We start from the raw sequence: 25,143 nt of genomic DNA on the forward strand, positions 1-25,143 counted from the left end.
GGAAGGCGTGGTGGATCCACATCTCGTGATGTTGTCTCAGAATGCGGCCACGCTTGAGTGGCTTCCGCCACCGAAGCCGTCTGAGGCCGCCACGGGACGCTACACGCGCCCCATCTATCGTGTGTACTTGGCGAACACGACAGACCAGCCTTATCCTGTGCTGCTAACGACGGTCCAACGACCCTCGTACACCCTGACACACTTGACGCCATCCACAACGTACACGGTGCAGGTCGTCGCAGAGAACCCCGACGGCGTCAGCTTCCGCAACCCGATTCTTCTTTTTCGAACCAAGTCGGAGGATGATCACACCGTTTCCCGGCATGAGGACAGTGGCGATGCAAACTCCAACTCGGCGGAGAGTGCCGCACCACTGGCTGAGGTGGTCCTGTTCCACGGCCCTCGTGCCATTCTGACCGAGGATGACATCGCGTCCGGCGGTGACGACTTTGCTGATATCCCAACGGCTGTGTCACGCTTTCCCGCTCCACCACGCTCGTCGACTTCTCGTCGGCCAACTGGCACCAGCCGGGCCGGTCGGGGTCGCAAATCGGGCGGAAAGCGGAAAGGCCATAGCGCAGGCCGTTCGAAGAAGCGGGGCGGGTCTGGGGGGTCTCGAAGCGGCTCAAAAAAGCGCAAATCCAAAAACCGTAGCCGCTCTTCATCTGCCCCTTCCGGTGAGCGATCAGGCAGCACGGCGGTCAAGCGGGCAGCGACTGGGACGGCCCGTGAAGGATCAACATCACCAGGCAGCTTCCTCCCTCAGCTAGCGAAGACTTTGTAGACCCTCCCCTGCCCCCCCCCCCTCCTCCGTGTAACAGCAGTAGAGCCCGCAGGTATGTGTATCTGCCTGAGCGTGTTTCATCCTCTTGGTCTACTGCTTGGTGGCACCATGCGTGGATATTCGCTGTCTCTAAAGGTGTCGTGCCTTCCCGTCCAAACAGAGGTGTTGTTTGCTTTTTGTACCACTTCACTTTCTTCCCCCTCTTCCCCCCCCCCCTCCCCTCCCGGTAAAAAGGGGGAGGGGGCATCCCTGGGTTGCAGATGCCTCTTCCTGGTCCGGGTGTACGCATGTGCAGTTCGCGTGCATGGGTTCCGTGCGCATGGGTCACCTTCTGGCAGAGGTGATTCGTGGGCGCGGGTCTGCGTGCTCGTGTGCGTGTGCATGGTCCTTGGCATTGTAAACACACTTCATCTCTATGTCGTGTGCCACGCCTTGCCTTTCATGCCGCCTCATACAAGAGGCCTGTGCGTTCTGCATTCGAAGAGAAGCGGGGCGGGGGGGAGAAGGGGAGGGGGAGGGGGAGAAGGGGAAGAGAACTGAGGGGCCTCCTTCCCCCTCCCTTCCTCCCTTTTTTAAATTTTACTTTGTCTTCAAAAAAGTTGAAATGATGTAATATTCTGAATTTGAGGCGGTGAGCAAGATGATGTGGCTGGGGGGGGGGGGGGAAGGTGCGCGTTGTCGTGTGCACACAGACATGTACAATGTAAACCCACGGCGGCCACCCCACGATTTTTAGCACTACCAACGCCACCTCGTGTATCGAATTCCAGACAGGACATCGTTCTGTTCTCTCTTGTTCTATTTGTTTTGTTTTGTTTGTGTGTGCGTGTATCTGTCTGTGGCCCCTGGCTTCGGCGCGCTTGGTGTGTAGGTGTGCGTGCCGGTGCCTGGGGCCACAGACACATATACGTGTATATCTACATATATATGAGTGTTTGTGTGCCTCTGTTGTAGGGCAGCGATGTGGAGGGGGGGGGTGAGGTGATTAGCGTCTGTGCCTCATGTGTTGATTGACCCCTTGCCCATTCGGAAGACTCCCCCTTCTCTCTCTCTCGTCTATCGTTGTTCATCATTTTTCTATCCAATCGTGCGCAATGAATACCGTTGATGATGGGTGAGGTGGTGATTCGACTCCCCTCACCCCCTCTCCTCCCTCCTCCTCCTCTAACCCCCTCCCTCCCTCCCCTTTTCATTGCCTCTGCAGGAGCCGTTTGTGGGCGGCGGTTCGGTGTTGGGTGGAGGGACGCAGAAAGATAAAGGAGGAGGTGGTATACCGCGAGTGCGCCATGTATGTATGTCTTAGCGATTCTGCACATGGCTTCCTCAGCTAGCCTTGTATGCATATGTATGTATATGTGTATGTGTATGCGTGACTTTCTCATCTATATATAAATATATATATGCATGTATGTATGTGTGTGCATGTGTATATATTGTCACTTGGTGTCACCACAGATCGTGGGCCTTCCTGTTTTCTTGAGGCTGTCATTTGTTTTGTGTCGTCTCTTTCCATGTACAGCGTACGTTTTGTTTATTACACTAGTCACCACCCGTGAACACTCTAGGAAAGAACAGCTACCGGTAGGGGGAAAGGAAAAGTCTGATTTCCCTATCTCTGTGTGTGTGTGTGTGTGTTGGGGGAGGGGGGTTGGTGTGGCGTGGTGGAACCGAAACACACACACACACACACACACACACACACAACCTACAAGTGACGTTGCGACCCCTCCCTTGGTATGCGAGAGAGGGGATCGTCGCATCGTATGTGATAAAGCAGGTGACTGTGGAGGAGACAAGAAGGGGTAGCTCTCTTCCCACTCTTCACTAGCTGTCGGTTCTACAGCGACGCGCTGTGCTACCGAGCCTCCCTCAGGGGTGTGTCCAGCCAACCAATAGTGCAGACCTGCAGCCTTGTCTTCAAAACTATCGGTCTACTCAAGAGGGGAAGGTCGCTGGGGCCATAAGGGGGCGCCTATCCCGGCGTCTCTGCAGTCGTTGCACCCGTCGCCTTCCATTCCGAACGGCACCGCACTGGCCCCCGAGCGCTTATGGCCCCAATGAACATCTGATTCCTGCAGCTTCCGCACCTTCACGCACTTCTTCTCACATCCCCGTCACCCCAGAGCCGCCACGCTCCTCTCATATATATTTAAAACAAAAAAAACGACGAGCCTCACCTCTGTCCTCCCCCCCATCCCCCCTAACGGTGTGTCTCTGCGCGTAGGTGTCTGTGGGTGTTTTCGCCGCCTTCGCAGTTACGCGTTCTCCCTCACACACACACGCATATTTTGACCCTTCTTTACCCGTCGGGAGGAGGAGAGCTTCGAATAGGGTGAAGACATGCCCGGCTACCGGCACGCCCCACTCCTTTTACATTTTGTTCATCCATCAATCGGTGAGAGAGAAGTGGTGTCGAAGGTGTGAAGCGACCGGGCCCTCTGCTCGTTCGACTTATAGAGATAACGGAAGCACACACGCCCATCATAGGATTCCCCTTGGATCAGAGGCCGAGCGCGCTTTCCACTCGCTCATGTATAAGAGACAGAGAAAGGGCATCTGGGCAATATCCTAAAAAAAAAGCTCATCGAAAAACAAAGAGTGGGGGGGGAGGAGGGGCTCGTCATCCTTGAGCGCGTGCACGTCTCTGGGTGCGCCTCTTTGTATGTTCGCCGCTACCCCTCGTGAGGAACTGCCCTGTATTTGAGCGTCGACGGGATGAGCGAAGACCTCTTCGACATCTTCAACGACGATGTATCGTCCTTGACCCCGGCAGTCGAGGCTTTGCCGGAGTCTGGGGGTCCACCTGCTCCGTCGGTGATTGCCCCTGATACGCGGACCGACACGCTGGCCTCGGTGACACCAGAGAAGCGCCTCACTGCTACAGGCGATGATCTCACCCCATCCATTCGTGCTCGCTCTTCTGCAGCACTAGCGGTGTCAACTCCACTCCCGTCTGCGTGCACATTGTCCCCGGCATCTCCTGCGCCCCCTCCCACGAACACAGCATCGGGTCCTCTCGTCTCACCAGGGACTTTGCCACAGTCATTCTCACCCCACGAGCACCGCGCGGCATCTCGAGTACCACGCAGCATCTGTGCAAACCCTTCGCCTCTACAGGGAAGTGGGAGTGGCGGCATCACGGTAATCAATGCTGCCCCAATATCTACAGCTTTGCATGGAGGGGGGGACGGACTGCGGTTACCAGTCGGCGCAGAGATGGGCACTGCACCCAGAGAGGATGCGGTCTCAGGGAAAACAGCCGCACCTCCGCCGTCGGCGATGTTTACGGAGACGCTCAGCCGCATCCGCATTCGCCGTGCCACTGTCAGCTTCGAGCAATTCAGCGTGCGATTGGCGGAGTTTCCATTCGCTTCGTTTGACGTCTTTCGAAGCATGTTGTGCCGCAGCGATGGGGTGGTGGGCCGCACTTGCGTCGGTGTTGTGACGCGGAGGTCGGATCCGAAGCAGAGCACGACGGCTTCCCGCTCCTCCCGCTATGCAGTATTGACCCTGTGGAATTTGGAGAGTATCTCGCCATCCCCTGAAACGGAGCTCAATTTTTTGCTCTGCGGCAGCGCATTTGATCTTCTCTACAGTCGTCTGGTGACTGGCTCCGTCGTGGCTCTTAGCAACGTTGGACGGTGCGCACAGAAAAGGCCTGCACCCAAACAGAAGACCGACGAGGCTTTTTTGCGTGTCGCAGATGGCGAGGCTGTGCGTCAGTTGGGGTTCGCAGCCGACCTCGGCACATGCGCGTCCGTGTCGTACAAGTCGAAGGAGCGTTGCCACGCCATGGTGAACACCCAGCGGTCGCCGCACTGTGTTTACCATGTCGCAGACCTTCGCCGGTCCGCGCGCAGCGGCGGCGCTGTAGGACAGGATCAAAACTCGAGGCAGCGTACGCGTGGTGTGGGTGCACCATCTTCGGAGCCACCTGCAGTTATGCGGGCTGGTGCCCTCACTACGCACCGCACCCTTGCTGAGTCACAGCACCGCCTCGCCGTTCTGGCTCCAGGCAGAATCGCATCCAGGTGCGCAGGTCATCACCCTACAGGCAGCGGCAGTGGTGCATCACGACTGAGTGGCCCAGTGGTGAACAGCAGGCTGGCTGCCTCCCAGCAGATGCTCCGACAAACGACGTTTTTTGCCGTGCGCGGCGCCAGTGGGCTTCCGGTCGAGGATGCGGCTCTCCGCAGCGGCGTGAACTGTGCCGCTTCCGGTGTCTATGGCGGTGTGCAGGCTGGTGCACCCTTGGCATTGCGGCAGCAGGTGGGTCTGCAGCCCGCCGCGAGCTACCCCTCGGCGCAGAAACTTGGCGTCACATCACGTGGCCGTGATGTGTTGGAGGCCGCCCGGCAGCAGGCGGTTCACGTCGAGGAGGAAAAGCTGCTGCGGTCATCACTGCGTGGCGCGCACACCGCTAGTGCTGTAATGGAAGGGATGCCCAACGACGCGCACACTGACCCTGGCGGCAGTACCAGGGCTGACTCTCGCGATGTGGTTCTTGGAGTCCAGAATCGTAGCGCCCAAATCGCTACAGCTGGCAAGAGCACTAGAACACCGTCGACCTCTGGCGCACTAAAGCGTGCGCGTGCGGAGGCGCCGTTGTGCTCTTCACCGGCCCCCCTCTCAGGTCTGGTGACATCCACCGCCTCTTACTCTACGTCGTTGCCTGCGCCCATCGCCTCAATGTCCCACAACGCCTCCGAGGCCCCGGGAGGCGGAGCGGATGGTAGCCGAGTGGAGGCACTGCGGCGGCAGTTCCAGCCGCTCCATCGCGGCGCATCCGCTCCTTTTACACCTCTTCAAAGCCATGGCGCCACCCACGCCGTCATCGCGTCGCCGCGACAGAGAACTTACCGCCACAACGTCGTCATTCCAGGGGCCCCCGCCACCGGTGCCGGCGCCTCTGCGTCGCAGTGCGCGTTATTGCGTGCGGCGACCAAGGCCGCAAGAGATCTCGCGGGGGGGTCGACCACTTGCACGGAGCTGATTTCAAAGGCGCCCAGGAATGCGTCGGCGCGATTATGCGACTCGGATGAGGGTGCAGAGACGGCACTCACGCTGCTTGGATCGGTGGCGGATAGCCTTCACAGCGCACAAGATCACCTGCGTAGCGAAGCCGACCGGCAGCGCTTGCTCAACTTTGTTGACAAGCAGATCACCAAAGAAAAGGCACTGGAGGCGCTAGAGGCGATTACGGAGCAGCAGATCAAGGCGCACTACTGCTATGCGTGCCGCTGCTGGTATGGTCAGCCGCCAACAACCTGCGTAGAGCAGCATCATCGCATGGAGCTGAAGACGGCACTGAAGAAGTACATCAAGTGCGAACACTGCCACTACAAAACGTTTGTCATCGGCGGCGAGGAGGCGAAAGGGTGGAAGGTGTACCCCTGTTGCCCCCGTTGCCATCAGTCGTCCTTTTGGGTGCGCGGGGATGCTGCATTACAGGTGTCTTGTGTGGTGGAGGCGTCGTTGCCGTCTTGAGAGGAAAGAGCAAGAACTAGAGAAAGGGGGTTACCGCATGAGCGGCTGCCAGCTGAGCAGAAAGTGTGACAGTTTTTCCTTCCCCTCCCCTCCCCCCCTTCTCCTCCCCGCGCACGGGTGCATGTCTTCCTTGGAGGGGAAGTCCCGCCTATGCCGCGGCAGGCGCAGCACTACGAGTTCACCTAGTTGCCGCCCTTACGCGGTCTACTGCATCTCCCCCCCTCTTCGTTTTCTAAATCAACGCTGTTCTGTTAATCCGATTTTCTTCGCCCCCCCCCCCTCCCCACTAATCATCATCACCGCCTGCCTCCTTCATGGCACCCGCTCCCTCTGCTGCTCCTGCTTCCACACATTTCTCGTGATGGGTCACGACGAACACGCGTGTGACAGATGTTCATCTGCACGCTTCCCCCTTCACTGTGTCTGTTTGTCTGCGTTGGTGTCTCGCGACTTCACAGCTACCAGGTGAGTTTTCATCTTCGCTAGCGCAGTAATTCCCCGCGCCTCCCCCCTTTTTATCGCTCCGAGTGGCGTCTTCTACTAGCAGTGACGCTTGTCCACCGACTCTCCGCCTTCGGTCTAGCAGCCGCTCTTTACTTCTGGTGGACATTGCCATGACCGCCGTTCTGCCTACATCCACACCGGTACGGCACACGGTGCCGTGTTTCTCCGGCCCCCACGGCGCTGTTTTGGAGCATATCAACCGCATGATTGCCTCCGGCAACTTCGATGTGTTTTTTACGGCGCTCAAGGGGTTCCGCAACGGTGTTGTGTATGGGGCACGTGTCCGCGCTCCCCACGCTCTCGTACTGAACTTGGTGTGGAGCAAGTCGCCCTATAGCTCGATGCCCGCCAAGATCCTTAAGGTGACCAGGATGCATGCGTTCGGTCTCGGGTACAGCGCGGTCACCTTCGCCATTGTGCGCGGACTCCTGCGCCGCCTTCAAGGTGCGACACACATGTGGCACAACGCCTTGGCGGGGTTTATGGTGGGCTCTATCTTCTGGGGGGACCCGAGTAACGGCGTCCACATACAGATGATGATGTATATGCTCGCTCGCATCATATGCGCTGTCTACCATTTGCTCGTCTCAAAGTACGGCCTGTCCGTTCCTCCAGTGGCCTACCGCCTGTACATGGGCTGCCTGTGGTCTTTGGCGATCATGTTCCTGATGTACTCGCCTGACAAGCTGCAGTCATCCATGATGCAGTCCCTGGAGTACATTTTCAAGGACAGTGGCAGGTTCAGTAGCTGGTACGACCTCCTCGTGGTCAACTCTGCGGACACACCACTGTAGTTGGCGCATCGGCGGCGTATCACCGTCTGGGATTATTGCAAAAGTGAAACTTAACATTCAGCGGGTTGCAAAAAAAAAAGGATAGTGGTGGCGGCGGAGGGACACGGAGAACGAGAGGAGGCTGATGCTTCTCTGCTGTTTTTGTTTAGGGTAGGGGGAGAGGGAGGGAAGGACATCACAAAGAGGGTGCAAGGAGCGAGGAGGAGCCAAGGCAGAGTGGATACAGAGTGCGGCCACTACAGTTCCCTGACACGTTCACCGCCATGACGCGTCGCACAGACTCGTGCCTTGCGAGTCCCTCTCCACCTCCCCTCCCCTACTCACAAGCGCATGTGGTCTTACTGCGCCGGAGCTCAGTCTCCCCCCCCCCCACACACACACACACACTGGAAGGCCCCCACCACCTTCACATTATTTGCCACCAATATTGGGGCCGCTTTTTAGGGAGAGCACCCTCCTCCCTCCCCCCCTGTCGTCTGCTACGCTCCGTGCGCTTGTGGTACCCCCCCCCCCCTCCTTCTCCCTCTCACACTTTCTCTCCTTCCCTCTTTCGTTTCGATATTTACCTATGCGTATGTATGTATATGTATATTTTGATGTATTCATACACTCCATTCTCTATCGAACGTGGTACTACGTGTGCATTGCGCGTTTCGCACATCTCCACCTCCCCCCGGGCCTCACACCACTGCCCCTGAGCGCCTCTCCAATGCAACACACACACGCACACACACACACACGGCAAAAAGAGAACATTCGCATTTTTGCAAGTGCACTTGTGGCTATACCCTCGTAAGTCGTCAGCACAATCACTTCTTCCGCAGTGCTTTGTACGTGTGCGGGTGCGTATCTGCTAGCACGTGCTTCTCCCTGCGAGTGCTTGTCGCACGGCTTTTACTTTCGCACCACCCATGCTCCTCTCGGAGGTGCAGCGTTTACAGGCGTCGGCTCTTGAGGCGCCGACCAAGGAGAACTACGATGCCCTCGTATCGGGACAGCTGGTGTTCGTGGAGCAGCAGCTGCGCAACAAGCTGGAGGCCGACGAGCGCGCCACGGCGGCGCAGCAGGAGGCGGCTCGGTTGCGAGAGGAGATCGAAGAGCTGCGTCGGCAGAGCTCTTCGCTGCCCTCTGATCCCTCTGTGAGTGAACAGGAGCAGTACTGTAGGGAGTGGGCATCGCTTCTGAAGGAGTTCGGCGTGCGCAAGGAGATCCTCTCGTTTCTCCTGTCTTATTCTGCCGAGGACTTCAAGTTGGCTGAGTTGAGCACCGTCTCCTGCTGGCTCGACACCTGGACGACGTTTTTCGCTTCTGCCGAGTCGTCAGTTCGTGCCTTGAAAAAACCTGAGCGGGAGTCGGCAAATGCGAACACACTGCCCCCGACTGCGATCCTCTACGACGCACTGGATGAGGTGTGCCGCTTGCAGCTACAGGCTCGCACGCTTGTGGGCCGCGAGCGCTATCGCCGCAGCTCCTCGAACGAGGAGTTTGTCGAGGGCTTCATGGACAGCCAACAGCAACTGCGGGAGTGGTGCCGCAAGCAGCGCGAAACTCTGGCTGAGCTGACGACCCTAGAGGATCTCATCGAGTTCACCGACTCTTTTCACTCCAACGTTCCCGTGATGGATAGCAACTTTCTTGTGTTGATGGAGCAGAGTGAACCACTCATGGACATCGTGCGGGTGCAGGACGCACTTCAGGACGTGAACCGAGAGTGGATTATGCTGGCGCTGGAGACCTACCGTAAACTACAAAACGCCGCCTCTCAAGCGCACGCGAACAGTTCGGTGGAGCAGCACTGTGCGAAGTGGACCCAAACCATGTCGCTGCAGCTTCGTCGCCTACTCTTGCTCGCGCAGGGATTTCTTGCAGATGACAACGGGGATCCGGAGGCCAGGCGGCTTCTGACGACGTGCGAGAGTGTTCTCAAGGAGCATGATGCACACGATATCGTGTGTACACACTTGACCGACTTCACAGTGCGTGAGGATTGCGTGAGGCCTCACGCCGAGGCCTTGAGCGCGGAATTGCAGTCGTCTCTCACGGCGACCGTGTTGACTTTCCCGCAGTATGACTCAGCGGCTGGGCAGGCGGACTACAAGAGTCGTGTGGAGGAGCTGCAGGAGTGGATCGACGTCAAATCGCAGAAGGGAACGTATAAAAACCTGCTGATGCGTTTAGAGACGACTAAAGCTCTGATCGAGGAGCACGCCGATGTGCTGTTTCCCGATGACACATTGTAGGGGGTAGGATTACTCTTGCAAGGGGTATAGAGGAGACGATGACGTGGGTGGACAGAGGCGCTGCGAGGCAGAAGCTGTTGAAGAAGAACCGCCCCAGTCATTTACGGCGTGATGGATTTCTCTTTCCCCTTCCCATAGTTGATGCCGTGTTGACACCTCTGCCCCCTCCCCCTTTTTTTTCGGACCCCACCATCCGTACTCCTGTCCCTCGTTATCTGTCATCTCTCTCTGAGCACCACGTTAGACTCCTTTCGCATCTGTCTTGTGATTTCTTCTCTGTCATTTTTGTGTTGTGTACGTTCGTCGTCACACCCTCAGGCGCTGTACTACAGCGCCCTCTCACGTGCATCCTGCTGCAAACACCGCGCCTGTTTTCACGCACTACCGGACAGAACGGTGGGAGAGGGGGGGGGGGAGGAGGGGCGCCACGGCCTGTGATGGGTTTGGGTCTCAAGGCAGGCGGCGCACGTCGTTCTCCTTTTTTGTCCCCCCCTTCCCCTTCCTGGGGCGTATGTGAGATGTGCGTGTGTCTGTGTGTCGACGTCATGGGCAGAGCTGTTGTCATCGGGAAGGCGGGAAGCAGAGGAGTGTGGTGGGGGGGGCATAAGGAGGGATACGACAGCAGCTAACCCCCCCCCCCCCCAGGCGCACATCGCGATTGTCGACTTGCACTCAGCTCGTTTGTCTCCTCCCCTCCCCCCTCTCTCTATTCACTTTTCTCGACTACTCCACTCATCTCCTTTCCTGTGGATTCTTCGGCTGCAGTGTTTGCGTTTTACGCAGTACTCACCTACGACGACGACAAGTCGCCCAGGAGATTTTGGGGGTTTCGGCGAGTGTCGTGTGCACCCATTTTTTCCATCGATAGGCGTGTCTTTCATAGCAAGCCGTGTATAAAATATTATAACCCCCCCCCCCCCCCCACACACACACATCGTTGCACTGACTTGCAACACCCAAATCACTTCCAGCGGTGCGTTGGCTACGCTTATAATAGATCCCCCCGAGAGGCAACCATTGCTGTCGCACACAGGGAGCGAGACACACAGAAAAGGGGGCCTGTGTCCCCTCCCCCGCTGCGTTCATCGCCCCCCCCCTTTTCCTCTCGTTTGAGAACACGGTTCACACCGCAGGCGGCATCGGCTAGACTACTGTCCTGCTGTCCTTCCTAGAGCATGAGAATGGAGTCCGTAGATGCAGTGGAGATCTTCTCCGAAGGTAGCGCACGCTATCGCTACCGCGTTCCAGTGAGCGTGCTCCGCGAGCTCCAGTACGAGGGTTCACGCTACAGCGCCCAGTTCAACGTCGGTGGGTGGTTCTGGCGCTTCCACATCCAAGAGCGAGTCGCTGAGGGCCAGCGCTTCCTGGCGCTGCACCTGCAGAGTTGCACACCGGGTGCTATCTCTGTCCACTTTAAGCTCACCGCCGTCAGCATGCGTGATCCGCTGCAGTCGCGCAGCAAGACGTTCAACTGCACCTTCAAGAAGGCGGGAAGTGCCTGGGGGCTTCATCAGTTTATTGTCATGGAGCAGCTGTTGCATCCGGACAACGGATTCGTGTATACGGTGCAGGAGACGGGCACCCGCTGCGTGGACTTCGAGGTAGTGCTGCAGGTGGAGAATAGTGGCAACAACGATCGGGCCCCGCCAGTGCGCAGCGCGACGCGTTCGGTTACTCCGACCCGCAGCATCATTGGCGCTGGCAGTGTGGGGATGAATGGTCAACGGATATCGCCAAGCCGAGGTCCTAGCGCCCGACCTGTTGGTGGCCGTGGCAGTGGCCTACCAGTCGGACTGTACAGTAGAGCGTCGTCGCCTGGCCGACCAGCCGCGGGTGTGCTCATCCCGATGGAGGGCAGTGTGGACCGACGTGGTGGAAGTGTTTCGGTGAGGCAGCCTCGCGTATTCTACGACGATCCGAACGGAGGTCAGGTGGCAACTTTAGACAGCGCCTTCGCTCTTAGCGGTGGCGGTGGTCGAACCGCCGGGGGTGCCGTTGTGCGCGCAACGCTCACCTACCCGTTCGAACACCTGGAAAGCCTGTGCGACATGAGTTTTGATGTTCAGGGTGTCCGCGTCAAGGCTCACCGCTGCGTGATTGGAGCGCGCATGCAGCCGCTGCTTCCCGAGCAGATGCTACCGTTGCAAGCCGGCTGCATCGTCGCCATTGCGGTTCCCCTCGACGTCTTCACAGCCTTTCTGCGGTATGTGTACACGGAGGAGTACCCTGAGTCGGGCGTGTTGCCCCCGGAGTCACTGTTGGACTTGTATCTACTCGCGGCGGCGTGCGAATTCTATGACCTCGGTGTGGTTTGCATTCGTTACGTCCGCCCGCTCCTCACGTCGGAGAACATTCTGCCTATTGTGCTGACGCGCTACAATGCCGCGGATGAGGTGCTCACTTCGCTTTACTTGCACGTGTTGTTGGACAACTACGATATTCTCATTCAAGATCGCCAGTTCGAAGAGATGCCTGGCCACCTCTTCCGCCGTCTATCACTGATTCTCTACCGCAAAGAGCCAGTGCCGAACGCACCGATCCCGACCATGAAGAACACCCTGGGGAAGCAGCTTGCATGGCTAGCAGAGACGGGTGAGTACAGCGACTACGAGTGGGTAGTGGGGCCGCAGAACTACGCAGTGCATGCACACCGCTACATACTCGCCTGCCGCTCTGTGCTCTTCTCGCAAGCAATGAACCAACATAGCCCAGGACCACTTCCGTCGTTTGCCACTAATGAGTTCGACTTCTCGCTGCGCAGCTGGCATAAGCTCTTGGTGGGGATATACCGTCGCCACCTTGACACCGCACGCGATTTCTCGGCGGAGGACATCGCCATCATATTCAAGATGCAGCAAGTGCTCATCATGGACGGACACCTGAAGCGCGAGGCAGATGAGGCGTTTACTAACACAAATGCGTTGCGCCTCCTCATTTTCGCAGTGAAGCATCAAGTACCAGAGTTACACGAGCGCGCCATCGGCTACGTGGCGAGTAACTTCAACGCAATGGTTCGCAGTGACCCACAGGTGTGGGAGTTGATCAGTGAGTTGCCGCAGGCCGCTGTAGTGTCGCTTTTCCGAACGGTGACAGAGCACTCATCATCGTAGAAAGCTTACCGCATTCACGATTTTTTATTTTCTCTGTGTGTGTGGGGTAGGGTGGGGCGCGCAAGGGGAGGAGGGTGAGCGACTGGCTTCACGCGTGTCTGGGGCAAAAAAAAAAGAAAGCGTGAGTCACATTCCGCTTCATTGAATGCATGCCAGTATGATCAGGCATACACGCGTCCGTGAGGTTGTGATTGGTGGTGGTGGTGGTGATGGTGGTGGGAGGGAGGGGGGAGGAGAGGCGCGCGTGGTCCGTGCGAGAGCGGCTTTTTTTTTCTTGTTGCCGCAGGCGCTGCTGTCGCCAAGCTCGTTTTCCTCCTCTTTCTGCGGCTGGAACCTGCGGAGAGTCATCGTGATGACGCCAACATTGGGGTCGCCCCCCTCCTCTCCCTCTTTCCCTCCACCCCCCCCCCCTCTACCACCACCACTACACCCCCCACCATCACAACCTCCTCTTCGCACCCAAAGGACTCATCTTTTCCTTTCGCTTTCTTTTCTTTTTCCCTCATCTTTTTTTTTGTTTTTCCTCGTAGATTGCGCGCTAGAACCTATCGGAGTGACCTCCCCACTCACCACTCTGCTTTCCACGCGATGACATGCGATATGCCAAGGCACAGCAGTCGCGACGCTTTCGTTCTGCTTCCGCCGGTAGGGGGGGGCCCCCCTGCGCCGCTCGTGATGACTGTGCCAGGCTTCATCCTTTCTTCTTCCCCGACCTCCCCCAAGCGTGCTCTTTCGCTTCGGCGAGGCGAAGCGAGTAGGCGTTTTGGGAATGTGCGCACGCACGCGTCTGCGTGCATGAGGTGGCGGTGACGGGCAGCCCCGCTCTTTTTCTGGCACCTCAAAGGAAGTTGCATTCCTCGGGCGCGCTTTACTCGTCTTGTGAGCTGGCCGCTCGCCTTGCTTTTACTTGCTGCCTGAACCCTGCCTTTCTCGTTTGAGCAGTGACTCTGTTCTAGACACGTTCTCTTTCGCCTCACTCCATTCACACTTCCCGCTCTCATCAGCCTCTCCTCTAAATGGGCACCTGGTAGCCCACCAATTTGTTGCAACACTCTGCGTCATGTGCGCCAGAGGGGGGAGGGCAGACCAGCCCCATTACAACTCGCGCATGCTCGCGTGTTCGTGCGCCCTCATTCTTTGCCAAGCGCACAGACTCACAGACTCATTATGTGTGGCGCACAGAGGCCCGTTCTTCCCAGCTCGTTCTCCACATGGAGACGATCTGGAGACCTCTTTCCCCACCAATCTTCACCGCTGCACAAATGTCTGATACGTTCGTCAAGCACGCTGATGGAAGGGTGCCGCTGCGGGAGGCTCACGTCAATGGCAGGGTGAACTAGAGCTGCCTGCCGCAGGCCTTCACGAAAGAGAATCAGGTGATCATGGGACTACTGCTCGGCTGCACTGAGTTGTAGTCCCCCCCACCCCCCCACCCCACTCCCTGTGCGCGGCACGTGGGCTAGCCAAAATGTAGCTGTTTCAGATGGACTACCTCGTTCCACAGCCGGCGCGCAAACAGCTAGAGCACAAGCTCATCGCCCTTCTTTCGTCGTGAGGTGGCACGTCTGGAGACGGTGCTGGCGTAGTCCACACGATTCGCACCACCTCAGCCTTGGTTTGATACATGTGTGCCTGTGAAGTGTTGCAAAATGTGTTTTGGATGGAGCACCGTTTTGACTATCCCACTGCGCCTGTCATATGTTGGTGTCAAACCCGTGCACCACTGGCCCCCCCCTCCCCTCTCCTCGATTTACTTCCCACCTATTGGAGTTTTGCCTCTTCCAGCATCCAGACTGTTTGAAGTCTGCACGAGCGGTGGGTGGATGGGTGGGTGAGTGGGGGAGGCATGGCACACCATCTGAGAACTTGAGCCAGCGAACCAGCAAAGGGACTGCTTTGTGTGTATTTGCTGGCGGTTATCTAACAAGGCCGCAATCAGTTGAGCTACTTCCCTCCCTTTCCCTTGGTGTGCGTTTTTGGCAGTGCGTACTCTTCGCATCGGCGCAGTGGTCCCCGTTGCCGTGAGGGCCTCTGCTCCCTTCATTCCACTTGACGTTTTTCTAGAGTTTAGCCGCATCGTCTGTCTTCTTGCGCACTGCGTTTACTTTTATTTTTCCTCTCATGGGATGTTGTGGAATTTTCCAAAAGGGCTTCAACAGACATGCGTCTCGATACACACACACATATACACATACACACATATACACACACAGTAGCGAGGGAGGGGGTGTTGTATCTGCACCCATACACCTACACACCATAGACGCACATTCATGCAAGCGCACTCATACACCTCATCGCCAAGATCGATGTTTACCAAGTCATAGACAGCTTGCACACACAAAACCATATACCACAACATATTACCCAATATATACACAGCTGACAAATTTTTTTTTTAGCCCCTTCTCTCTCCCTCCCCCAGCAAGGAAAAACGGAAAAGAGAGATCGTAACGACTCTTTTTTTTTATTGGTGCATGTCCGTCGTGCTACCGTTTTGTTTTGGCGTTCGTTGGGTATCACACCCAGGCCATACACAGATCTTCTTACCTCTGCGGCCCGCCTGCCCTCCCGCCTGCCCTCCCCCCTCCCTCCCGTCGCGTGAAGCGAGAGACAGAAACAAAGAGGAGAGAAAGCGGGGGAGGGTGGGAGGATAGTTTGCGTCACGCGACCAGGGAAGAGGCACGGGAAAACCGCTAGATGAATTCTGCAAGAGTTGCTGCGGAGAGGGCGGCATCCTCAGCGCCCTCGTCTTCCCCCTCACGCGCCGCCGCGCTTTCATGGACCACCCCTGCGGCGGGGCAGACACAAGCACTTGAGGCCTTGCGGCAGGCCAAACTGTTTCTTCAGAGCGACCGCGCTCTACCCCGCGCGTCGTCTTCTGCCGACATCAGCTTTGGCCATACCGAGCCCAGCCCGGACCCCCACGCCAGCCCCCCGATATCCGTGCAAGCTGACGACAACGTACAGGATTTGTGCGACGGAAAACTGGCGGATACTCTCAGACAGAGCACCAAATCAACTTCTCAGAGCTGTGGCAACGCGCAGAGCTGTAGTTCCCGTGGGACCACGCAGAGTCGAGGCGCCAGCGGCAGCAGCGGCGGGCTGACGAGGACGTCCGCCGGCGGCGCTGCCACCAGCCCCTCTCCAACATCCGTGTCCACGGTCCATAGTGAGGCTCAGCAGGAGAAGGAGGTGTTCGTGACAGGCAACGATTGCCCCTCCTCCGTCTGTCCAGATCCACCGTCCCCCCTTTTCTCCACCGCTCCTCCACTCCAAGAGCCTGAGCCATCCTTTACTTCGTCCTCCACCGCTTGCTCGCCGGACGTGCAGCCACCGCCACTGGCGGCGTTGCCGTTCCCCTCGCCATCGACGCGCAACCGGCACTCTCAGCTCCAGCGGCAGCAAGAAAGAACGCAACAGAAGCACAGAGAGCAGCAGCACGTGCAGTTCGACAGGCCGATCGGCACCCCGAAGGCGCCTGGAGCTCCTCCCCTTCACACTGCCGAGGCGCCATGTACTGCGACACCGTCACCACCGATCTCGGCAGCAGATCTATTCGCCGTGGATCTACTTCGAGATCTCTCCTATGAGGAGGTACAAGAGGTCCAGGAGTGCCTTTTCACTGGTGGAAGGCCGAGGCACACGTGGATGGGGCCAGGGTGCGCTTCTCTCGTTCGAACAACTGACCCCACTGTGACTGACCCAGTAATGATCGAGGACGTCGGTAGAGCGACTGCGCTGTTGGAGGCGGCGCCGGTGTCGCTGAACGCGGAGGAGGCTCTGCGCTTCTCAAGGTTTTTTCGTGCATCGCTAATGGAGAGCGATGATGAGGACGAGTGGATGTCCGATGACAAACACGACGCCGTTGACACAAAAGATCAGGAGGGCGTGGGTACGCGAGAACGAGCGACGGTGACGGTGGTAGGCAACAGGTGGGGAGGCACCGGCTCCGAACATCCCAGGGTTGAGGCTTCGTCGCCTAGTTGTCCATGTAGTGACACGCTTCCAGCGCCTTCGCTCTGTGCTCTCAACAAAGCAGCCGGAGCAGCTGCTGACGCGCAAGCTGATGAGGTCGACGACCTCACTCTCTCTTCTATCACGGGCGTATCGCCGTGGAGTCGGTGCCCTCGCCACCCCAACGGTGACGCGGATGGCATTGACGACGCAGCTTTGCCGGGTCTTTCGATTTTGCTTTCGCCACCTCTTCAGCCGGTCAACACTAAACGCCAAATAGACCGGCCGCCTTCACCAGCGCCTTCCGAGAGAGAGGTCAGGAATCCCCCACGACACTCCCTCTTGCCGGCCGCTGTGGCAACCCCATGGTCGCTTCTGAACTTCGATATCGGACGCCGCATCGGTCAAGGGCACTCTGGAAAGACGTTCCTGGCGCGGGAGAAGCGCAGCCAGGTCGTTGTTGCGTTGAAGGTTTTTGACAAGGAAAGCGTACGGCGCCACGATGGAGGGGCTCGCTTGTTCAAGCGGGGGGTGCGACTCCAGAAGGCGGCAGGGCGGCACTGCTCGCACATTGTAAAGCTTTATGCGTTTTTCACCGACGCACGACATTGCTACACCGCGCTGGAGTACGTTGATGGCGGCGACCTAGCCAGCTACCTTCATCGCCAGCGGCAACAGCGCCTGCCCGAGGCTCAGGTCCGGTCCATTGTTTATCAGTTGGTGCTGGCACTGGAGTACTTGCACGAACGGCGCGTTGTGCATCGTGCTGTGACTGGGCGCAATGTGCTTCTCCACCATGGCGAGACGAGCACAGGCGTTAAGCTTGGCGACTTTGCGTTCGCTGTTCAGCTTCCCGAGGGACATTCTCGTTGGCTCGGCAAGCTGGAGAGCTCACTTGATCAAAAGTTTTCAGTGGACTACGCAGCGCCAGAGGTTGTTCGCGGCCACGGCTGGTCGTGCAAGTCCGACATGTGGGCTTTGGGTGTCCTCGTGTTCAAGATGTTATGGGGTTACCACCCCTTCGACCATGTCTCCTCAACAGGCACGAAGCGGCTCATCTGCAGCGGCGCCGCCCTCTACTCGGCCCATTCACTTTCCCACACCGGCATGTCATTTGTGCGGTCGCTCTTGTGCGTCGATGAGGCGGCACGCAGCAGCGCAGCAGCGGCTTTGGCACACCCGTTTTTGGCCGCCACTGCTGCCACCGCCGCCGCCACTGCACCGGTGTGCGCCGTGCTCGACGCGGCAGCAAGTCGCCGCACACAATCTTCCGAGCCACCTGTCCGCGCGTCGTCGAAGAGAAGGACCGTTTCCAAAGAGTCGTGCGTAGGTGCCGAGGCGCAGCCTGTGAATCGCGACTTGTTGAGCACGTTCTCGCTCGCTGCCGTGCGTACCAACACAGACGTCGACAGGAGCACCAGCGGAGGTCATCGCCCCGTGACGACTGCTTTGTCGACGGGCACAAAGACCGCCCTTCACTGCGGCGACCCTATTTCCATCTTTCCTACGCTCGCGGTCGACACCGCAGACCACCACTGCGGCGAAGCCGCTTTGCTTTGCTCCTACACTACGGCATCCTCACCTCCGAGCGCCACGTCTCTCTCCGGCACTGGCGGTCTTGCTCGAGCTTCAAAACACACCGATGGCGGGACCTGGCACACCACAGATCGGGTGGCTTCAACGGGGTCTCTGTCGTCCGCCAGCTGTCTTGCCCCCTTCATGTCCTTTGCGCTTCCAACACACTCGCTGCAGAGTATAGCACGACCGTCCTCGGCGGCTCCGTCAACCGCCTCTCACTCTGGTGCCCCGAGCAACGAGGAGGCAGGGACGTTGTTGGGTCACCGACTGGGTGGCGCAAGTTCAAGGTCTGCTGGGCCCACCGGCCGTGTCAGCCCGACGAGGACTCTGAGCGACACGTCGGCCAGTTTTCTTTCGACAACGCGACCACCATCCACTCCCGCACTAGGCGCCTCTCCAGCTCCGTGGTGTGCGTTCACTGGCACCGCTGCCGCTCATGTCGTGCCGAGTTCAGGCTTTGGCGATACCAACACGGAGAATGCCTACGCTGTTCAACCACAGCCGCACCGTCTCTCTCACCGCTGGAGGCATGAACAGCACGAGCCTCTGGTGGGGTGTATAGACGACGACACCTCGCGTGGATGTGTTAGTCGGAACAGCGAAGACCATCAGGGTTGCTCTGTTACCGTGAGCACATTGACAGCGAGTCCCCCACGTGGCGTGTGCGCAGAGTGGGCCAACGATGGCGCAGAGGTGACGGTATCATCATCGACGGCTTCATCAGCGCTTTCGTCTTCTATCCGCGGGGAGACTCGTCGAGGGGGTCTCCTTTACGTGCCATAGACGCACCCCCGGCATCAGTCCACTGACCATGCTGCACTCTTGACGACAGCCAGCCGGCACCTCGCAGTCAGAGCGGTGGCCGCTGGCGGGCCGGCCGGACCTCTTGACTATCGAGGCTGCCCGCCTCAGCCCTCCCCCCTCCCCCCTCCCCCTGCCGACCCAGCCGAGGTTACTGCCGCATCGTTTCGCGCGAAGAAGTCTACGGGAAGAGGGGAGACGTTCAAGTAAAGGAACAAAATGCACGCCGCCACTGGCCTTTGAGAGGTTAAACAACGAAGGTGGCGAGTGAGTGGTGCGGGAATGGCAGTCTCTTCCGAACGGATAGGTAACTCCCATTTCAGAGGTTAAGCTGTCCTTTACCTCCCTCATGTCTCGCTGGCTCCTACCCCCTGCTTGCAGCTTCGCGTACCGCGACACGGACGCTCTATCAACGCCAGGGTTCTCGTCACGAGGGAACGGTGTTGTCTGGCGCTCTCGATCTCTTCTCATGGTGTGTCCCTTGTGGTGGTGGTGATGGAGAGTCGAGGTTGCATGTAACTTTCTTCTTTCCTCCCCCTATTTTTTTTTTTTTGCACAGCGCAGGCGAGACGCAAGACGCCGTGGTGCCGAGAACAAAACCTGATGCGAATACAGGGCCAGCTGAGGCCCCCTCATGCGGCGTTAGTCTCTCGTAGGAAGGGGGGGGGGATTGGCCGCCGAGCGTCTCCCTGCTCCTGACGTCCCTCCACATGATGTGGTGCGCGGACCACATTTTGCTCTTCTGCTTCAACTACCTGCTTCATGTTGCGCGACTTCAGGCTCATGTCTCCCCTGTCGCGTTCTCTTGGTTCGACTCTTCACCTTTTAAATTTTTACTGCTCACGTTCTGCTGCTCTTCTCAGCGCCTCGGAGTCAGGTGTTTGCCGCCATCCGCTGCCTCTGTTTTGTAGCAAACACAACAGCGGCAGAGGCAGCAGCAGCAGCAGCACACACCTCTCATTCGACAACAGAAAAAAAAAACAAGGAAGAGCGAGAAACATGCCGCTCGATTTGGTTGGCAAACTGCACCGCACGGTGTACATCACGGCTTGTCCAGAAGATTCGCAGGAGGACCTGATGCACATGCTGCTAAGGAGGTGCGGCGCAATCGAGGCGTGGGACGCCGTCGATGGCCGTCTCACTGTGGTGTTTCAAAGCATGAACAGTGTCAGTAACGCCCTCACCTTCCACGGCTTGTCTTTTGTAGACCTCACGAAAAGGATCTGCGTCTGGAAAGCAACCGACGCGCCGCCGGCGGAGGCAACACAGCAGCTGGCCATTCAAGGAAACATCCCCAACACGGAGGCGGCACCGGTGGAGATGGTATCGACTGAGGAGGAGGAGTCTCGTCGTACACTGCGGAAGGAGCGTCGCGCAGCACTGCAAAAGATCCTGAGTGGAGGCACGGCGGATTGCATCGACACCTCCTCTTCAGAGGGACGGCGAGAAAAGATGAGAGAGTTATGTTACAGACAATTAAAGGCGCTTTGCGTGCTTTCTGCTGCGGCTGTGAGAGACGCGAAGGCGGAGCTGGAGGAGAAAAGAGAAAACCTCGCACGGCTCCAAGACCTCGTTCGCGGCGAGGAGGTAGGAGCCAAAAGGCAAAGGCCCGCCCCAGTTGTGGTGGGCGATGAAGAGCCTGCGAGGGCGAGATACCGCGTGTAGTCGTCCTCCGCGGCCCTCAACCCCCCCCCCCCCCCCCCCCTTTCCCCAATGGCACGGCGCACCACGCTATACAACACTACTTGAGGCATCATAACCGCAACTATATGGAAAATGTGATGTGGCTTCAAGCCACAAAGCGGGGGTTATGAAAACTGGGCATCTGCGCTTGCCTGCAGCATTGCGTATATCTCCTCCCCCTTCTCTCGTTGGGAAGAGAGGGGAGGGCCTGAGCAACACCAGCCACAGCAGTGATCGAAAATAGCTAAGAGGAGCCTTCTTTTTTTTTTCTTTCTATTCCTCCTCCCTTGATATATACACACACACCCTTTGGAGGAAAAAGAACAAAAAAAAAGTGTTCACCTTCTCATGTGTGCCCCCCCCCCCCCAAGCGTACGTATGTGTGTCTAATATATATACATATGTATATATATATATATGCGTGTGTGTCTGTGTGTACGTGTATGTACACATTGAAATATGTTTCACACACCCTTGTCGACTCTCTCCCCTGTGCCTTGTGCCGTCTTTTGCAACTGTCCTCTTGTTCTACTCTTCCCCCGCCGTTTCACCACACAGGGCCGTTCACTCCAGAGGTTTTTCCCCACTCTCCCGCGTCTGTGTCTGTGTATGTGTGCGCTGCAGTGGCGGTGACTCCCCGGCCTCTGCCCCCCTCGCCTCCGCGTTTTTTGCGAGTACAGCGGCCAACATACATAGACGGGAGAGACGTCTGGGTGTTTCTTTGATAGCCACATCGCGTTGCGTGGCCGTTGTTGTAGGTGGGCATTCCATGTAACGCGCTGGAGGTCGTTATCTTCTCGTTTTCTTGCTCTCCCGCACAGAAAACCATGCGGCTACATCGACGATCGGTGCTTCTCCTGGGCGCGACGCTGCGGCGCACTGCTGGCTCAGCTGTTTCTTCTTCCTCCTTTGCAGCCGGAGGGGCGGTCGCTGAGTCCTTCTGCTCGTCCCCACAGCCGCGAGTTGAACAACTCGATTCCACGTTTGCTACCGTGGATGGGCACGCGGTGGTCATTCCTGCTTCCCCTCAGCCGCACCTGCACAATCCGCTGCTTCAAGAGCGTCGACAGCGGGCTGTCTATGGCAGGGAAGGGTTTGGCTTCATTGAGCGCTTCCGCGTGTCTGGCCCCGGAGCGGGCCCGGAGCGTGTGCAGGTGTCCCTCACCATCCACATTCTTGCTGTCTCGGTTGCGCTTCTCTACGTCGTTTATTACTTCACGACCACCACGTACGTGTTGACCACCGATCCGTCACCTCACCGCAACTCTTTGTTCTTTCACTTCCCATGTGACATGGCGATCGTTGAAAACAGGCTAACTCGCGAGCGGCGCACCGTGGAAGTAGTGCCGGCGGCAGTTCCGTCACCCTGCCCGGATGTTGAGGGCCGTAGAGAAGAGGATGAGGTGTGCTTTGCTCGCCTGAAGCCGGCCATTGTGGAGTGCCGCTTGCCCATCAACCTGTTGTTGCACCGCGTGTTTCTTTACCTGCAGAAAACGAACTCGCTCGTCATGGTGGACGCGCAAGCAGAAATGCAGCCGTACCGCTTTGTAGATGGCGCGAACAGCCTCGGCAGGGACTCTCGCCCATCGGTTGGGTTTCTCCGAAAGGACACGCTCTTGCTTGACAGCAACCAAGATCGTGTAGGCACGGGTTCATCACAGAGACGGTGGTGGGGTGGAGAAGAAAACATATCAGCCGTCCCCTCTTCACCGCTTGTCACCAATTCTGATGGCAAAGCCGTGTCCTCGGCGGCGGTCTCAACAGAACCGAAGGCACCCACCACCATTCTGCTCGAGAGCAGTGTGCGTCTGCGCGACGCCTCGAACGGGTACCAGAAGGGCCACATGAGCACTTATGAGCAATTGATTCGCCACATCGCACAGAAAAAGATCAAAGAGCGTTTCTACGCACGTATTTTGGAGAGGGGCATAGCGAAGAACAGCGGCCTGCGTAAGATTTATGCAGAAGAGTTGATTCGCAATGGTCTTCTGTCGGGTGACGGCGTGACGTTGACGGAGCTGGTGACTGACCTGCATCAGTTTGCTGAAGAAGTCTTTTCAGAGGTGAAGGTACACTTTGGCGACGACGTCATCGTTTATGATTACATCGCCAGGATGCAATAGTGTATTGGGCTCAGGAGGGCTCAACTGCTTTAGCGAGAGGAAGAGTGCGTGTTGACGGCCCCAGTGCGCGTACCTGGACCCAGCCGTATGGCCCCCTCACCCCCCGAGTGCCGGCACGAGACAGAAAAAGAGGGGCCTGAGAGGATCAGCGAAAGGGTCGCTCAGCTTTACCGCAGCTGTTTTTTTTTTCCGGACTTCCCTCTCCTCCCCTCCGCCCCGCACGGCTACCACCGCCATCATCGCTTCACCAAAGGCACGAATTTCGGGTTTGATCTTCTCGCGCACTCAAATGAACGGCATGACTGTTGAGGGAGCCGAAGTATTGAAGGGGAGGGGGAAAAGACGCAGCAACAGCAAAAAAAAAGTAGGGTGTCAGGGTGTAGCGCATAACGCCCCCCCCCCTCTCTCTCTCCAGTGTAGCACCGGGGAGATGTAGAGTGGCGGTTCTGTTGGGATCGTCTTCCCATCGCCCAGTTGTTTTCGTTCCATTCCGCTTCAACGCTTTCCCCGCGTGTTTTTTTTTTGAGGGGTGTGTGTGTGTGTTCTCCTCTCCTTTGAAAAGGAGGGAGATGGGCCTATGTGCGGACTTGGCAGAAAAGGGGTGTGTAGGAACGAAAAATTGTGCATTCGTGTTCTTTTTTCTTCATGATGTGTTCTCTCCATTTGCCGTCAGTGTTGCTGCTCACTTCATCGCTCTCCTCTTTTTCGTCCTTTCTTGTTTTCTTTTCCATGACGACGACGATCTCGAGCGCCGCCTTTGGCCGCACTTTTATGGCGGGTTCGTGCGCATGTATTCATTTGTGCATGCGTCGATGATGACTGCTTGCGTGTAGCTGTACAATCTTCAGGTGTGCAGCGTACACTTGTCTGCACGGGGGTGTGGGGGAAGGAAAATTGGTGTGCTCGGTGGCGCGTAGATGTTTCGCACCGCCGTTTGGGCGGCCTCGAAGAGGCATCTGCGGCTGCGGTGCTGTCAGTGCACACGCCTCCTCCCATCCGAGCACTTCCTAAAAAAGAACGGTCCGCTCAACACAATGGTCTGTGTGGACTGCAAAGGTATGTGCTTCGGCTGTGGTTTGCGCCAGCCGCGCAGCAGTTTTAGCGACGCAGACTCGAACACGTGCGACCGGTGCCTGGCAAAACAGCAGGTGGCTAAGGAGAACGTCTACTTCCGCTATCCAATACTTAAATACCGCGCTTGTCCGTTTAGTGTTGATGAGGCACGCGACGAGCTCCGCAACGAAAGAAATCAAGAGCAGCAGCACCCGCCCGTCCCTCAACGAGATGGGTTTCTTTCAGGGGTCCGATGGTCGTGAGTAGAGCTGTGCGTGACCCCGTGCACTGTGTCGCCTCAGCGTATGCTCCAGTCTTGTCCGAATCCGCCGGTGTTTTGTGACTATTATATGTGTGTAGATACATATACGTATACCCCAGCAGGTGATATATATATATATATACATAATATAATATATATATAATATATATATGCATGCCTCTCTGTGTGTGTGTGTGTCTCAGGGGGTGGGCACCGTACATTCCAACGACGCCATGGTTATCCCGAAGGCACAACTATCGGCGTAAACACACACGAAGGTCTGCGGAAACAAATACGCACAGACGCTTTGCCTCCCCTGGCACACAGGCACGCACGCACACGAAGAAGAATGAAAAAGGATAGATGGACGCCCCCTTTTTTGTTCGTTTTCTTCCCTTCTTCCCTCTCCTCAGTTGTTTGGTGTTGCTGCTGTCGCTCATTTCGCTTCAGCTCTCCCCCCTCTCCTCTCACCTCTGCCCCCTCCCACGACGACCACCACCACCACGACCTCGAACGCGCGCTCTTCCTCCGTTTCCCGCTCTGCTGTATACCCCCCCTGCTGCTGCAGCTACATCCTCTCCACCATTCGTATTTTACAGCAGGCGCAGCACGTCACAGATCCCCGCACAGCTCACTTTCACAGTCGATCGCTTAGCTCACGACTCGCATTTCCGTCTTTTTTTCCTGCCTCTACACGTGCACACAACCGCCGCCACCACACCTTTCCTTCCCCCTCCCCTTCCCCATACACACCTAAACACACGCTA

The 25,143-nt window shown here is 57.6% G+C and overlaps 8 protein-coding genes across 8 annotated transcripts; all 8 read left to right on the top strand.

The window, feature by feature from the left end:
• Positions 1-3,499: 3,499 nt before the first annotated feature.
• On the top strand, positions 3,500-6,271 carry JKF63_04295 (uncharacterized protein; the record flags this gene model as incomplete). Its single annotated transcript, XM_067900281.1, has 1 exon — positions 3,500-6,271. The coding sequence occupies one exon, from the start codon at positions 3,500-3,502 to the stop codon at positions 6,269-6,271; it is 2,772 nt and encodes a 923-aa protein (XP_067756465.1).
• Positions 6,272-6,885: 614 nt separating this feature from the next.
• Positions 6,886-7,569, top strand: JKF63_04296 (uncharacterized protein; the record flags this gene model as incomplete). Its single annotated transcript, XM_067900282.1, has 1 exon — positions 6,886-7,569. The coding sequence occupies one exon, from the start codon at positions 6,886-6,888 to the stop codon at positions 7,567-7,569; it is 684 nt and encodes a 227-aa protein (XP_067756466.1).
• A 911-nt stretch (positions 7,570-8,480) lies between these two features.
• JKF63_04297 (uncharacterized protein) lies at positions 8,481-9,809 on the top strand (the record flags this gene model as incomplete). Its single annotated transcript, XM_067900283.1, has 1 exon — positions 8,481-9,809. One exon carries the CDS (start codon positions 8,481-8,483, stop codon positions 9,807-9,809), a length of 1,329 nt encoding a protein of 442 aa, XP_067756467.1.
• Positions 9,810-10,990: 1,181 nt separating this feature from the next.
• On the top strand, positions 10,991-12,919 carry JKF63_04298 (uncharacterized protein; the record flags this gene model as incomplete). Its single annotated transcript, XM_067900284.1, has 1 exon — positions 10,991-12,919. One exon carries the CDS (start codon positions 10,991-10,993, stop codon positions 12,917-12,919), a length of 1,929 nt encoding a protein of 642 aa, XP_067756468.1.
• Positions 12,920-15,619: 2,700 nt separating this feature from the next.
• Positions 15,620-19,237, top strand: JKF63_04299 (uncharacterized protein; the record flags this gene model as incomplete). The annotated part of the gene is made up of 1 exon (XM_067900285.1): positions 15,620-19,237. One exon carries the CDS (start codon positions 15,620-15,622, stop codon positions 19,235-19,237), a length of 3,618 nt encoding a protein of 1,205 aa, XP_067756469.1.
• A 1,017-nt stretch (positions 19,238-20,254) lies between these two features.
• Positions 20,255-20,920, top strand: JKF63_04300 (uncharacterized protein; the record flags this gene model as incomplete). Its single annotated transcript, XM_067900286.1, has 1 exon — positions 20,255-20,920. The coding sequence occupies one exon, from the start codon at positions 20,255-20,257 to the stop codon at positions 20,918-20,920; it is 666 nt and encodes a 221-aa protein (XP_067756470.1).
• An 845-nt stretch (positions 20,921-21,765) lies between these two features.
• JKF63_04301 (uncharacterized protein) lies at positions 21,766-23,061 on the top strand (the record flags this gene model as incomplete). The annotated part of the gene is made up of 1 exon (XM_067900287.1): positions 21,766-23,061. The coding sequence occupies one exon, from the start codon at positions 21,766-21,768 to the stop codon at positions 23,059-23,061; it is 1,296 nt and encodes a 431-aa protein (XP_067756471.1).
• A 917-nt stretch (positions 23,062-23,978) lies between these two features.
• Positions 23,979-24,377, top strand: JKF63_04302 (uncharacterized protein; the record flags this gene model as incomplete). Its single annotated transcript, XM_067900288.1, has 1 exon — positions 23,979-24,377. One exon carries the CDS (start codon positions 23,979-23,981, stop codon positions 24,375-24,377), a length of 399 nt encoding a protein of 132 aa, XP_067756472.1.
• Positions 24,378-25,143: the final 766 nt, after the last annotated feature.

Source organism: Porcisia hertigi, chromosome 26 (genome assembly GCF_017918235.1).
Source record: "Porcisia hertigi strain C119 chromosome 26, whole genome shotgun sequence".
Classification (NCBI taxonomy): domain Eukaryota; phylum Euglenozoa; class Kinetoplastea; order Trypanosomatida; family Trypanosomatidae; genus Porcisia; species Porcisia hertigi.